Source organism: Salminus brasiliensis, chromosome 1 (assembly GCF_030463535.1).
Source record: "Salminus brasiliensis chromosome 1, fSalBra1.hap2, whole genome shotgun sequence".
NCBI lineage: Eukaryota > Metazoa > Chordata > Actinopteri > Characiformes > Bryconidae > Salminus > Salminus brasiliensis.
Window position 1 is genome coordinate 37324255 of NC_132878.1, and position 13626 is coordinate 37337880.

Below are 13626 nucleotides of genomic sequence, written 5' to 3' on the forward strand. Positions count from 1 at the left end.
TCAGTGTCGATTGGCTGTTACTGAGCTGATGTGTAAAATGCATAAAAAAAGAAGATATACAGTTTTGCAGAATTAACCATCAACTCCTCAGCGACAGCGAGTTTTATGAATTTGACCCTAAAGAGTCTACCATCAGATTGTTGTTACCACTGACCACTTAGGACTACTGTATGGGTCAGATCCTAGAGTCTTTTTAAGTATGTATGTTGTTTGTGTGTGCAGGTGGACGTGCTGACAGTGCGTGTAGAGCAGGAGACGCAGCGGAGGAATCTGTCTCAGGCTGACCTGAAGGCTCAGAGGCAAGAGGTCACCACACTGCGCTCCTCTGAAAAACAACTCAAACAAGAACTCAACCATCTGCTGGAGCTCAAACTCAGCCTGGAGAAACACAACCAGGAACTGCGCAGGTGTGTCTGTGTGTGGTAGAGTAATCATGAATCTCATTAGTAATCACTTCGATCGAATCCAGCTCAGTCAGAGCTCAACACCAACAAGTCTTTTGTTCTCGACCAATCAGGGAGAGAGAAGAGGCTGACCTGCATCTGAAGGAGTTAAAGGACCAACTTGAGGCGGAGCAGTATTTCACAGTACGTCTGGTGTTTTTTTTTGTTCTGAGGGTATTTAGGTTATTCCATAAAATAGGTCCATCTCAATAAGGCTTTGAAATTTAAGGCCCCATTATCCAGCACATCCCGGTTCACTCCCCCCTGTTGAACAGGCTAGACTGTTAGGTATCAAAGTAACTAAGGACATCCTACTTCATACATTACACGTGTGTGTCTGCAGAAGCTGTATAAGACCCAGATTCGCGAGCTGAAGGAGGAGTGTGATGAGAAGACAAAACTGTACCAGGATGCACAGCAAAGACTTGAGGATCTACAGGAAGAGAGGTGTGTATGTGTGTGTGTATAGAGAGAGAGAGAGCTGACCAATGCTCTCTTTATGCTGCTTCCTGAGTAATACCCCCTTGGACAGTTTAGTGCGAAACCTAATCTAATACAGCTGGCCCTAGAACTCAAATTCCTTAAGGCCTAATGGCCTTATTTACCTGGATCAGTTGGGTGTGCTCTCTGCAGGAGGGTTAAACGGTCAGGCAGTTTCAGTAAACTGTTGCTCAAGGACTGTTGCTCAAACCTGAAAAAAGGGCAGCCCTGGCTCCCTTCTCTATTTTCCCCCCTCTATTCCTCTTCTCCACCTTTTGGATGCATTTTCTACTGTAAGCACCCACAATCAACGATACCTTCACATCTGCTTGTTGCTTGAAAATTCGTCACAACCAGAAAGAAGCATGTTCAAGAACATGGCTAGCAGCTTGTGTCACAAGCTAGAAAAAAGCGTAGCTAATTTTGTAGCGCCAGCTAATGTGAACATTAATGTCTTTTAAGCTAATAGTAGCTTCTTTCATATATCTGTCTATATGTTAACCAGACAGTTTGCTAGCTAGCTAAGATTGGTTCATGTAACCGCATGATGTAAGGCATTATTATTATATAATATGAGCTACACAATGTTTTAAAGCATTTGTGGAGACGTTTGTTCACAAGGAATTTCATTGGCTGTGGCCTTAAAACCTTATACAAGTTGCAGCTCAGCCAACTTGGGGCAAATTGGCTGTGCTCAGGTAACTTCAGCCTCATGTCCTTGTACAATTCTCCACAGACTGATGCTTCACCATCCATTTAAACTCTACCTGAAAGGTAGTTCTCATTGCAGGGTATGGAGCACAGTGTCCGTGGTCTCAAAATTGATTGTAACACAAATTCTGCTGTAGGTTCCAGACAACATAACCTGTATATTAGTTAGTCTGGGGTTTTACGGGTTAAGTCTTTCCCTCTAAATTTAAACCAGCAAACCAGTGTTTTAAACTCACATTTGTCTTTTTTTTTTATCCAGTCATCCATCCTACACATTTGAAACAAAAATAGAATAGAATAGAAATGTTATATGTTTTTAAAGACTGTGCTCTTAAAGCAAGAGGCAGATGTAGGGGATGTGTCCCTCTTGTGTACAATGGTGTTTTTATGAAAAAGGAACAATAGGTTGTGTGGAAAGTACACTCAGCCCCATCTAGTGGCACTCCCTGTTCACTACACAGGACCGAGGTTTGAGGACCCTTGCTGTGCATATTCTAATGTTTTCCATGCTTTACCAGATACAACTAATTGTTCAGTTACGGACAGAGTTAAGTTACAGAGAGGAAAGTAAAGTGTGTTGGGTACTTGAACCACTCTATTAATGAGTAAACTGTACTGGGCAATAACTTGAGCTTTGTCCAAATAGCAAATAACTTGAGTGTCTGTGTGTAGGGACTCCCTGGCTGCTCAGCTGGAGGTGAGCCTGACGAAGGCAGATTCGGAGCAGCTGGCGCGTTCCATCGCTGAGGAGCAGTACTCGGACCTGGAGAAGGAGAAAATCATGAAGGAGTTGGAGATCAAAGACATGATGGCCAGACACCGGCAGGAGCTCAGCGACAAGGACAATACTATCAGCTTGGTGAGAGAGAGAGAGCGAGAAAGAGAGAGAGAGTGTGTTTAGAAAAGTATGCCTAGGCTGCCTCCACCGAAGTGCCAGATTGGGGTCTTTAACCTCTTAGACTCTATATGTATGCCCACACTTTAGTTCTTCACTCTCAAAACTACATAGCGGTCATATTTAACATAAGTTTCATAGGCCCTAAAATAGAACCCTGGAGAGCACCACAAGTTGTGGTAAACTATAGGATTAGGATTAAAAACCTAGTGTTCAAGCCATTAAACACTCTACATTTGGCGGTGTACAGTTAGACTCTGCAGCTCAGGTTAATCCACTTCCAGGTACACCTTATACCCAATGCTGAGAATGCTCCACCAACCAAATATCAGGTTAGCAATGATTCTTGAGTTGTTCAGCAACTGTGCTCCTAAAAAGTGCATCTATAGGGTGGCAGGTGCACTAAAGTAGGCAATGAGTGTAGCTCTGACATTTTAGAGCCCATCCTTTATCACCCTAAATACCCTCTGTTTTATCTCTTTCTCTGTGTGTAATTAGCTTGAGGAGTCCAACCGCACGCTGACCGTGGATGTGGCCAACCTGGCCAGTGAGAAGGAGGAGCTCAATAACCAGCTCAAAGAGCTTCAGCAGCGTAAGTGCACCAACATTTGAAGAATAGCTAAACTCATTCTTATGAGAAGATATGTCCAGGTTTTTATCACTTCGGAAAGGTTGTAAGGAAAGTGAGGGTGACGTTTAGTGTTTCTTTGGTGTACACAGAGTTCCAGAGGGCTAAAGAGGAGGAGAGGCAGGTGAGCAGCATGAAGCTTTCCTTCGAGAAGCAGCTTCAGTCTGAAAGAACGCTCAAGATCCAGGTGCGTGGCGCTTTAGATCTAGACCCACATCCTTAGCAGGCGCTTCAGCTCAAAGACGTGTAACGTTCCTCTGACATTTCCCTGTGTTTAGGCGGTTAATAAGCTGGCTGAGATCATGAACAGGAAGGACGTGGTGCCCAGCGGTCGCCGTGGCGATGACATTGAGCTGCGCAGGAAGGAGAAGGAAAACAGGAAGTTGCAGCTGGAACTGCGATCCGAGAAGGAGAAGCTCAACAGCACCATCATCAAATACCAGAAGGAGATCAGCGAGATGCAGGCTGTGAGCATCAACCGGCATACTGACTAAACACAGCTGACATAGTCAAGAGTCTAAATACTGTTGAAACTGTTTTAAGACATTACCTACAGAGTATACACAAGCTCACCACGTTTTTTCTTGACTGTACTAAACATCAGCCTCAGATTCAGTTTCAATTCCAGTGAATTTCAGCCAATACCAATTGCTCTCTGGGTGTGCTTGTGTTGTGTAGGCGATAATAGACGAGTCGCAGGTGCGTGTGGAGCTGCAGATGGCTCTGGACAGTAAGGACAGTGACATCGAGCGCCTGCGCAGTCAGCTGACCTCTCTTAGTATCCATTCCCTTGACACCACCAGCATCAGCAGTTTCGGCAATGAGCGGGACGATGAGCCTTACCCAGGTACAGCTGCTCCATCACAGACACTACTAGAGACATGGCAACCTAGCATTTTCTTCTACACATGACCTGTTGCTCTTTGCTTCTTTGGTATTTTCTGTTCATCTCTAGCTTTTTCTCCATTCTCTTCTCTTCCTGTCCATTTCTTTTTATCTCCATATTGCTATTTTACATTCTACCTCATCTGAGTCGTCCCTGTTTCACTCCTAATCTCTTTTTCGTTGCACAAGTCTGTCCACTGAACCTCTGCTTTTAATATGCAACTTTTATTCCTTTCCTTTTTTTCCTTTTAACCGGCACACTCTCCACTCCTGTCCCCATGGTGGCGCCGTAGTGCGCATCACACACTCCCAAACCTCGGAGTCCATGTCATTCACGTACCAGCGAAGCTCCAAGTCTGTGTGTATCGATACCCGGCCGTGCCGCATCACCCCTCTCTTCCCCTCGGACTCCTCGGGTGAGGACGAGGAAGAGCAGCAGCAGCGGCCTCGGCTGGCCCTCGCCTACGAAAGGCCTGCTGACTCCGAGCCTGCAGGTGACCCTGCATGGAGACAGAGATAGGTGCACAAGACAGATGTCCAACAATGGACGCATGCATGCACAGTCAAAACTTTGGACTCGTCTACTCATCTACTCATCTTTGCCAAACTCATCTACTCAAGTTTAGTTCAAGAATAGTTTTTTCTTATTTTCAGCAGCTAAATGAGGAGTATAGTGGATGTCGAGTCCAGTGCTTTACATATGCACCCAGCCTCACTATTTATTTCAGAGATTTTAAGCCATATTACTTTCATTGTTGAGGGTGCTGGCAAGGTTTTCCTTGGATGAGTCTTCCATTAAGGCCATTTCTGTACAGGTGTCGCTGCACAGTAGAAAAGTGCAACCCCACTTCAGAGTCTGCTACATTTTCCAAAAGGAATTTTGCGGGAAAATGGTTTGACCACTAGTGTTCATTACAGTATGACTTGGGAGGAGCTCTGCATTGGCCTGTGGTCTGTTCAGAGGGCTCAGATTTCGTTTGACATGTTGACATATACACAGAGAACCATGTCTCAGCAGTCTGAGACCACTTAAAACATTGAAATGGCTCGAGATTAGGAAACTCAATCAGGTGGGTCCAAACTTTTGACTGTGTGGTACTGTATGCACATGCGAGTACTGCACACTTGTCACACTAACAGACATCATTTGGCCAGAGCCTGTAACACATACTTGACACTTGCTCTGTTGGTAAATTGAGCGTGCAGTGTTTTTTTTTTTTTTTTTTTTTTTAGTAGCGTGTGCTCTGCCGTGGTGTGCTGAGAGTGTGAGAAAATACTAGCACTGCCAGAAGCCACGCGTGAGGATGAGGAACCTCGCCGGTGTGTGTGTCACCCGAGTTGTTGTTATTCTTATCATTTGTAAACGCATTGTTTTTTTCACTGTTTTCCACAGACTCTAGCCTGGAGGGCTGGCTGTCCCTTCCAAGTAAGAATACCAAGAGATTTGGATGGGATAAGAAGGTAAAATACCAATTCACCAGTTCATCAAACTCTCAAACACAGTTATGGACAAGCATACCATCACTATCTCTAACAATATGCATTATGGGTATGCTTTGTGCATGTGTGTATGTATATTGTATGTATGTGATTCTTGTTTGCTCTGTAGTATGTCGTGATGAGCAGTAAGAAGATCCTGTTCTATGATTCCGAGGAAGACCGAGAGCAGTCCAGCCCATTTATGATACTGGACATAGAGTGAGTCCACACATGCACATAATATAATAGTACAAAAATGTATTATAATTAATAATACAAAAAAAAACCAGCTTTAACACCAATACAATTTAGGCTCTATGACCCCGTTTGCATCTGGTTGTTATGTATGTAGAGTATTACAGGTGAAAGACTATCCATATAATAATGCATGTGTAAATACACCCAATATGCCTTAGTCTACATGTTAGAGCAGTGTAAATATGTCAAAATATGTCTCTACAAACCACTTTCAACGAAACATTCCTCAATTCTACATTTAATTCCATTGGCTTTTGTGCTAAGCTATTCGGAAAGTGCCAGTTTGATTACCTCTCTGCATCTCACTGCAGTACATTTCAGCATTTACATCATTGTAGAAGCTAAAGGCTGCTGTGCTTACAAATAAATGGACTCAAATGGCCCTGGTCTAGTTTAAATTCCATTGTATCTGTTCATATTTGATACTGTGACTTGTGGAGTACACAGTGTAGTGTGTCAAATCTGAGCTTGTGTCAAATCTGATGCTTAGATTTGGTGATTTTTGTGTGCTTAAGCATTAGATAGCACTTCATTTAACCTCTTCTTTTTTTTTCTTTTTCTTTCTTTCAGTAAACTCTTCCATGTTCGGCCCGTCACGCAAACGGATGTTTACCGCGCAGATGCCAGAGAGATCCCACGCATTTTCCAGGTAATGTGTGATGTCTTCATCCATGCAGTCAGACTGCTGTACAGCAGCACCGCACTGCCTGTTAAAAGTTTGAGAATGTCTCATCCTTATTAGTGTTTACATCTAGTAAAGATGATTCCATTTTAATTTAACGAGAAAATTTTGTTCATACGATATTTCTGTACATTTGTTTAGATTTCATATTTACACTTTGGGAAGGCCTTGGTATGTGGACTTTGGTGTTGTTCTCAAAGTGTGGCCCTAAACTGCTTTCTGTTTAATATGTTAAGCCATTGGAAAACAGCACAGGAAAAAACACTAATGTCATTACTTGGTAAAAAAGTCTCCAAAATCTCTATCAAGGGCATTTTATGTAAAGGTCTGGGAACCTATGGTCAACATGTTTTGTGAATTTTGTAAACAAGAATAAGTACAAGAACCTACCACAGGTCTGCAGACTTTCCATTTACTTACTACATTTTTGTATTTTTCAATATGTAAAAAAATGTAAAACATTAAACGTGATGTGCAAAAGTTCGGGCATACCCTAAATTATACTTTCGACAAATTTGTTGCTCTTAATATGTGTGTGAATCTGTATTTGCCATTAGAAAATCAGGACAGCGTGTTATGTGACCAGGGGTTCCCGCACCTTCTCTTGCTACTGTATCATATATAATCCTATTAAATTATATATTATATATTCTAATCATAATTTTTTTTCTTTCTCTCCCTCTCCCTATAGATCCTCTACGATAATGAAGGGGAGAGCAAGAAGGATCAGGAGGGTACCATGGAGCTCTCGGCGGCCGATAGGTCAGCGTGCATCCCCCACAAGGGTCATGAGTTTGTGCCGACTCTCTATCATTTCCCCTCTAGTTGTGAGGTGTGCCCTCGGCCCCTCTGGAACGTCTTCAAGCCTCCTCCGGCTCTGGAGTGCCGTCGCTGCCGCCTCAAATGCCACAAAGACCACTTGGACCGCAAGGAGGAGGTGCTTGCGCCCTGCAAAGGTCAGATCAGCACCTGTGCAGTGTATTTAGAGAGGTTTTTTTGCTATGGCTGCTGCAGTCATCGCTAGTACTTTCACAATTCCTTTTATAGATGTTTTACAAGTTTATCCTTCAGTGTGTCAGTTGTACTAATTTAAGCCTAGATAGTTCAGATCTATTATATTATATCTGTATCTGCATGTATTTGTGGGTTTGTAGGTGTGCATATGTGTACCTGTGAGGTCCTGTGCTGTATTTAACCCTCGCTGTGTGATTCCTGCAGTGAACTACGACATGTCTACGGCTAAAGAGCTGCTGCTGCTGGCCAGCTCCACGACGGAGCAGCAGAAATGGGTCAGTCGCCTGCTCAAGCGAATCCCGCGCAAATCCTCTGTCCCAGCCTTGACCCATACACCCCCTCAGGAGCCCCCCGTCGCTGGGTCACCGCCACAGCCCTCACCCCTTCTGTCTCCCCGCAATTCCCCGAAACTGTCCCCCAGAGGAGCAATCAGGGTGCCAAGCAGAGGCCCACCACCTTCTGCCAAGACCAGGTGAGTAACCAGAGGCAAAACTTGTATATCTGATATTGCATTAATGGATAATTCCTCACAGGAGAAAATGAACAGGATCTCAAACTGTACTCTAGAGAAGCTGTTGAGAAGCTATGTTGCTGTTTCAGTACTTTATCAGTTTAGGGTTAAACACCTTATAGTATTTCATCAGAAAAGCCCTGTGTGTTGTAGTTTCATCCTTTGAGCTAACAGGCATTCTAATCGCTTATGCCGCAGTCTAAACCATGCTGCCAGTGATGTAAATGCATTTCCCATAGCCATGCTTTTATCCCATGCTTTTAATTCCATTCCATTGGTAGCACGTTGTCAAGTAGCAACATCCAGTTCTACATGCAGTATATGTTACCCCATGCAGACATGACAAGACCGTCTGTGAGAATAGTTCTTAACACTGTTAAAATATTAAGATCCTTGAGGAACTTTTGGCGGTTCTTCAGTTTGAACCTGTGGAGGAACCTCAGGAGGTGCTCTAAGGAGCCTGCAAGAAAAGGTTTGTAGAAGAAAAAGGTCCATTGAAGGTCCCTCAAAGCACCTCAAGAGGTTCCTCCACAGTTTCAAACTGAGGAACTTCCAAAAATTCCTCAAAGATCTTTTACGTTTAACAGTGTAGATCTGTGATGGAATCTTGTTATTGAAGATTATAAAAGTAAAGTGATGTAAAGACTAGTCTGAACAGCAATAGGGGCATAATACAATTATAACAATAGACAGAATAACATTACTGCAGCTCAGATTGTAGATTGACCCTATTTTGGTGTTTTTTGTGTGATTTAATAATTATGTGATTTAATAAGTAGGCCCAAGGCTCTAGAACTTCCATAGCATCATCGAATTGGCATCAGCTCTTCCTCATCGCTTTAGCTGCATTTCATCTACAGTCATGCCCGAAAGTATTCATACCCCTGTCAAAGTTTGACTTAAATTTACTTTTATTTAACCAGAAATTATATTTTTGCCTGGAAATGACACAGGCATCTCCCAGGAGATAACACGATGATGTACAAGAGGCATCATTGTGGGAAAAAATATTTCTCAGCTTTTATACACATTTGAACAAAAAGTGGCATGTCCAAAATTATTCATACCCTTCTCAATAATTAATAGAAAAGCCTTTATTGGCTATTACAGCAATCAAACGCTTCCTGTAATTGCTGACCAGCTTTTTGCATGTCTCCACTGGTATTTTTGCCCATTCATCTTTAGTGATGAGCTCCAACTCTTTGAGGTTCGAGGGTCTCCTTGCCATCACCCTGATCTTTAGCTCCCTCCACAGATTCTCAATTGGATTCAAGTCAGGACTCTGGCTGGGCCACTGCAAAACATTAATGTTTTTGTCTGCTAACCATTTCTTCACCACTTTGGCTGTGTGTTTTGGGTCGTTGTTGTGCTGAAATGTCCACCGGTTCCCAAGGCCAAGTTTCTCTGCAGACTGCCTGATGTTGTTGTTGAGAATCTTGATGTATTGCTCTTTTTTCATGGTGCCATTTACTGCGATCAAGTTCCCTGGTCCATTGGCTGAAAAACACCCCCAAAACATTAGGTTCCCACCACCATGTTTGACAGTGGGGACAGTGGTGTTCTTAGGGTTGAAGGCTTCTCCTTTTTTACGCCAAATGGTGCACACATCATTGTGGCCAAACAATTCAATTTTTGTTTCATCTGACCATAAAACAGAACACCAGAAGTCTTCTTCTTTGTCCAGATGAGCATTTGCAAAGGTCAAGCGGGCTTTTGTGTGCCTTTTCTGGAGAAGTGGTGTCCTCCTTGGCCTGCGTCCGTGGAACCCAGCAGTGTGCAGTGTCCGTTGAACTGTCTGCCTTGAGATGTCGCCACCAGCAGAGTCCAGATTCACCAGGATGGCCTTGGTGGTGATCCTTGGATTTTTCTTCACCTCTCTCACTATTCTCCTGGCCAGCACAGGTGTCACTTTTGGCTTCCGACCACATCTTCTGAGATTTTCCACAGTGCGGAACTTCTTGTATTTTTTAATAATACTTTGCACTGTAGCCACTGGAACTTGAAAACATTTTGATATGGCTTTATAGCCCTTTCCTGACTTGTGAGCGGCCACAATGCACAGCCGCAGGTCCTTAGTGAGCTCCTTTGTCTTAGCCATGACTGTCCACAAACCAACTGCAGAGAGCTGCTGTTTTTCTCCTGTTGAGTTGATTAAAACAGCTGTTCCCAAAGAATCAGGGTAATTAGGATGCTTTAAAACAGCTTGGACTATTTGGAATGGTATAGAACTTTGGATTTTCCCATATACTGTGACAGTTTTCAAAGGGTATGAATAATTTTGGACATGCCACTTTTTGTTCAAATGTGTATAAAAGCTGAGAAATACTTTTTCCCACAATGATGCCTCTTGTACATCATCGTGTTATCTCCTGGGAGATGCCTGTGTCGTTTCAAGGCAAAAATATAACTTCTGGTTAAATAAAAGTAAATTTAAGTCAAACTTTGCCAGGGGTATGAATACTTTCGGGGCATGACTGTACATTTACAGGAGTTTCTTTCTAAATGCACAAAATACTGGGTTAAAGCTGGGCGATATGGAAAGAATTGATATCACGATATGTAGAGACATTTTTACAATACAAAACAATTTTATACAATATTTTTCACAATATTTCGTCATGTAGACAAAATGCACCAACGTAACATTTTTAAAAACTACTATTCAAATACTCTCCCATACTGAGTACCATGATTTTTACTCACAATATGCTGCACTCCATTGAATTAAAAAAGACTACACCCTTTGTAATGAAATGTGCAGTTAGTCAATCAACGCTGACTATATCCACGATACACTCATAAAAGCATATTGTGTATCACGATACGATAAAATATTGTCATATTGCCCAGCTCTATACTGGAAGGAGATTATTATAATGATGCATTTACTTGAGTCACGGATAGTGAACGCTGAACGTGTGCTGTTTAACACTTTAACGTCTTTTTTTTGGAGCTAACAAGGCTGCCATTTTTATGTAATTTTTCCTGAGAATAATCAAATATAGCCATATTGCCCATCCCTAATTGAATGTCAGTTGCCTTTGCCGTCCTGCATTACTAAAGCTACTCTAGCTTCTGTTGCAGAAATGTTAGAGCCGTACTCGCAGCTGCTGTAATAGCTCACACTCGCCACAAGATCAAGCTTGTGCGGCTTCCAAACAATCGACGATGGGCTCAGTAACTTTTTTTTTTATCACACACTTTCCAAACACGCTTAACATGGCTGTTTTCGCAGAAACCACCAGCCAGAGGAAGTTCATTTTTATAATTTGTCGGCCTATTATATTGAATTGAATGAAAAATAATGACGTCAAAATAATTCCATATTGACTCAAAGAGGAGTTTGTGTTGTGCCCATTGTACATTCGAGTTTTGCCACATGGCACTCCTTTAGTCTACAATTAAAGAGGAGACCAGCACTATTATTACTAGATTTAACGGCTGTGTAAGATTATAGGTGGTACTGGTGAGTTTATACTAGCAGGCACTGGCTTAGAATATTAATCATTTGCATAACGAGGCACATTTTTTTGCATTTTAATAGGTTTTTTTTGGGTTGCGTTTAGACCATCAAATCAGATTTTGTCCACTGTCTCTTTGCCTTTCAAGGGGAATTGCCTAAAGAATTGCTGACATCCACTCGTAGTTGTTCAGCTCTGCTTAAAAAACATTCAGGCATTCACATCATTCAAGACGAATTTGAATTCTCTGAATTGGGTGTTTCTGAGTCGCTCTCTCTGCGCTGCTAACCTCCTTTAGCCCTGGCCCCATGCTCCGAATCATTCTTCACTGACTTCTCCTCCCTGACCTTTCTCCTTCACCCTGCGGCTGTGTGTTTGCGCGCGTGTGTGACCGTAAGTATCTGCTTGCCTGTGTTGTGTCGAAATCCTCGCCTGGCCAAGCAGCTTCACCGTCTGTCCTGTGTTGTGGAAAGTGCAAGAACTTCAAATCTGCAAGCTCCAGGCTAAAAGCAGTAACCGTATAATAACGTCTGCATTCCTTCCATGCAAACTCCAGCCTTAACCAACCGATCAGCAGATACTTATCTAGTCACAAATGCTGGAGAGTTTCCTAGGTTGCATATGCACCAACTGGAAGGAGCATGTGATGCTCTTGACAGAGATGTGATCAAAGGAGGTTTTACCTATTTGCATGTGGACCAGTGACAAATTAGACAATGAAAGGTAATAGAAGAAGCATTTCTGTAACCAGGATGGCCCCTCTCCTCTTCCAGCATTATAGAGTTTGACCTGAAGGACTGGGGTTGGGCTGTTCATGATGATGATGATGATGATGATGACGATATGTTTGACTTCTGAGGATGTGGGGAGTCTGCAGGGTAACCAGCGTGGCACATTAACAGTGTGTTGTTATCCATAGCAGCTTAAAGCTTGTTGTGTGAGTGGGCTCTTCACGATGATGATGATGATGATGATATGTTTGACCTCTAAGGAGCTTGACGCTTGCCTTGTGAGCGCGTAATGATTTGCTGTGATGTATCTGAATGCGTGTGTATGTGTCTGAATCGGAGTGTGATTGCTACTATGTTACTAAGAGGTTATTTGAAGTCCTTGATTGTGAAGTGGCTTATATACATAAGTCGTGGCTCGGCCAGAGCCAAATACATCATTTTCTTCCCTTAATTCAAACGCTACTCCAACAGCCCAGCCATTTTCAGTGTCTGAAGCTTGCTTGTTTAGTTCCACATTGGAGATATGAAGCTAATGTAGCTAAGAAGTTGTGGAATCTTAAGACTGATCTACGCTCAGCATTAAATACAGATACGTCCGGATCCTTCTGTCCGTACTCTATGTTCATTTCGTCTGTATTTGTGCACATTATGTAAAGGCCTACGGATATGGACGGAATGAAGCAGTAGCACTGAAAATCGTGGGGCCAGTGAGACACGACCACTGGCATATGGACACCACGAAGACGTTTACAGCTGTTTACAGCTGTTTACACCACTGCCTCTTGTTCTTTTATGTAGAAAGTACATTATCACAACTTCCTTTACCTTCATGCTCATTTTTAAACAACACTATGTAATACAAAATCAATGTATTGACTTTGGACACCAAACATGTGTAACGCTCAGTGTTTCTCAACCCTGCTCCTGGAGGTACCCTACACCTGATTCAACTAATCAGCTCCTTAACAAGCAGGGGTTGTGTTAAGCAGAGAGACCACTAAAATGTGCAGGGAAAGGTTGAGAACCCAGGACCAGGGTTGAGAAGCACAGTCTTGGCTGATCAAAGTATAAAATATAATATAAATATATATATAAAAAAATAAGATACTTTGGTACTTCAGCTGTGTGTTTTACCCTTCATCATGTTTTGTAAAAGAGCAAGCATGAAGCTTGTGTGTGTGACTGCATTTGTGGTGTGGCACTAATGCACTGCTTTTGGTGCTGCAGTGTTGTGTGCTGTGATTCTAAAACACTCTGGTTTGATTCGTGTAGGAAAGAGCGGGGCACAACCTGACGCATGTAGTTTTTACCTGCTTAATTCATTTATATGTCATTTTATCTCCTAAAATATCAGCTTTACAGTTTCAATTTGCATGAGGATATTCTCGTATTGTTCACTTTGGTAGGATTAGTTAACACAGCCAGCCTCGTCATGTGGCGCCTGTATT

The 13626-nt window shown here is 42.6% G+C and overlaps 1 protein-coding gene across 1 annotated transcript in view; it reads left to right on the forward strand.

Moving 5' to 3' along the window:
• LOC140555516 (rho-associated protein kinase 2-like) overlaps positions 1-13626 on the forward strand; it is a 55522-nt gene that overhangs the window by 40206 nt on the left and 1690 nt on the right. Inside the window, exons 19-31 of the mRNA XM_072678779.1 lie at positions 223-407; positions 518-587; positions 787-890; positions 2307-2493; positions 3028-3121; positions 3250-3344; positions 3436-3624; positions 3836-4004; positions 5436-5503; positions 5652-5740; positions 6350-6428; positions 7153-7417; positions 7680-7947. Of these exons, the coding sequence (XP_072534880.1) occupies positions 223-407; positions 518-587; positions 787-890; positions 2307-2493; positions 3028-3121; positions 3250-3344; positions 3436-3624; positions 3836-4004; positions 5436-5503; positions 5652-5740; positions 6350-6428; positions 7153-7417; positions 7680-7947 (1862 nt within the window). The remainder of the gene's footprint in view (positions 1-222; positions 408-517; positions 588-786; positions 891-2306; positions 2494-3027; positions 3122-3249; positions 3345-3435; positions 3625-3835; positions 4005-5435; positions 5504-5651; positions 5741-6349; positions 6429-7152; positions 7418-7679; positions 7948-13626) is intronic.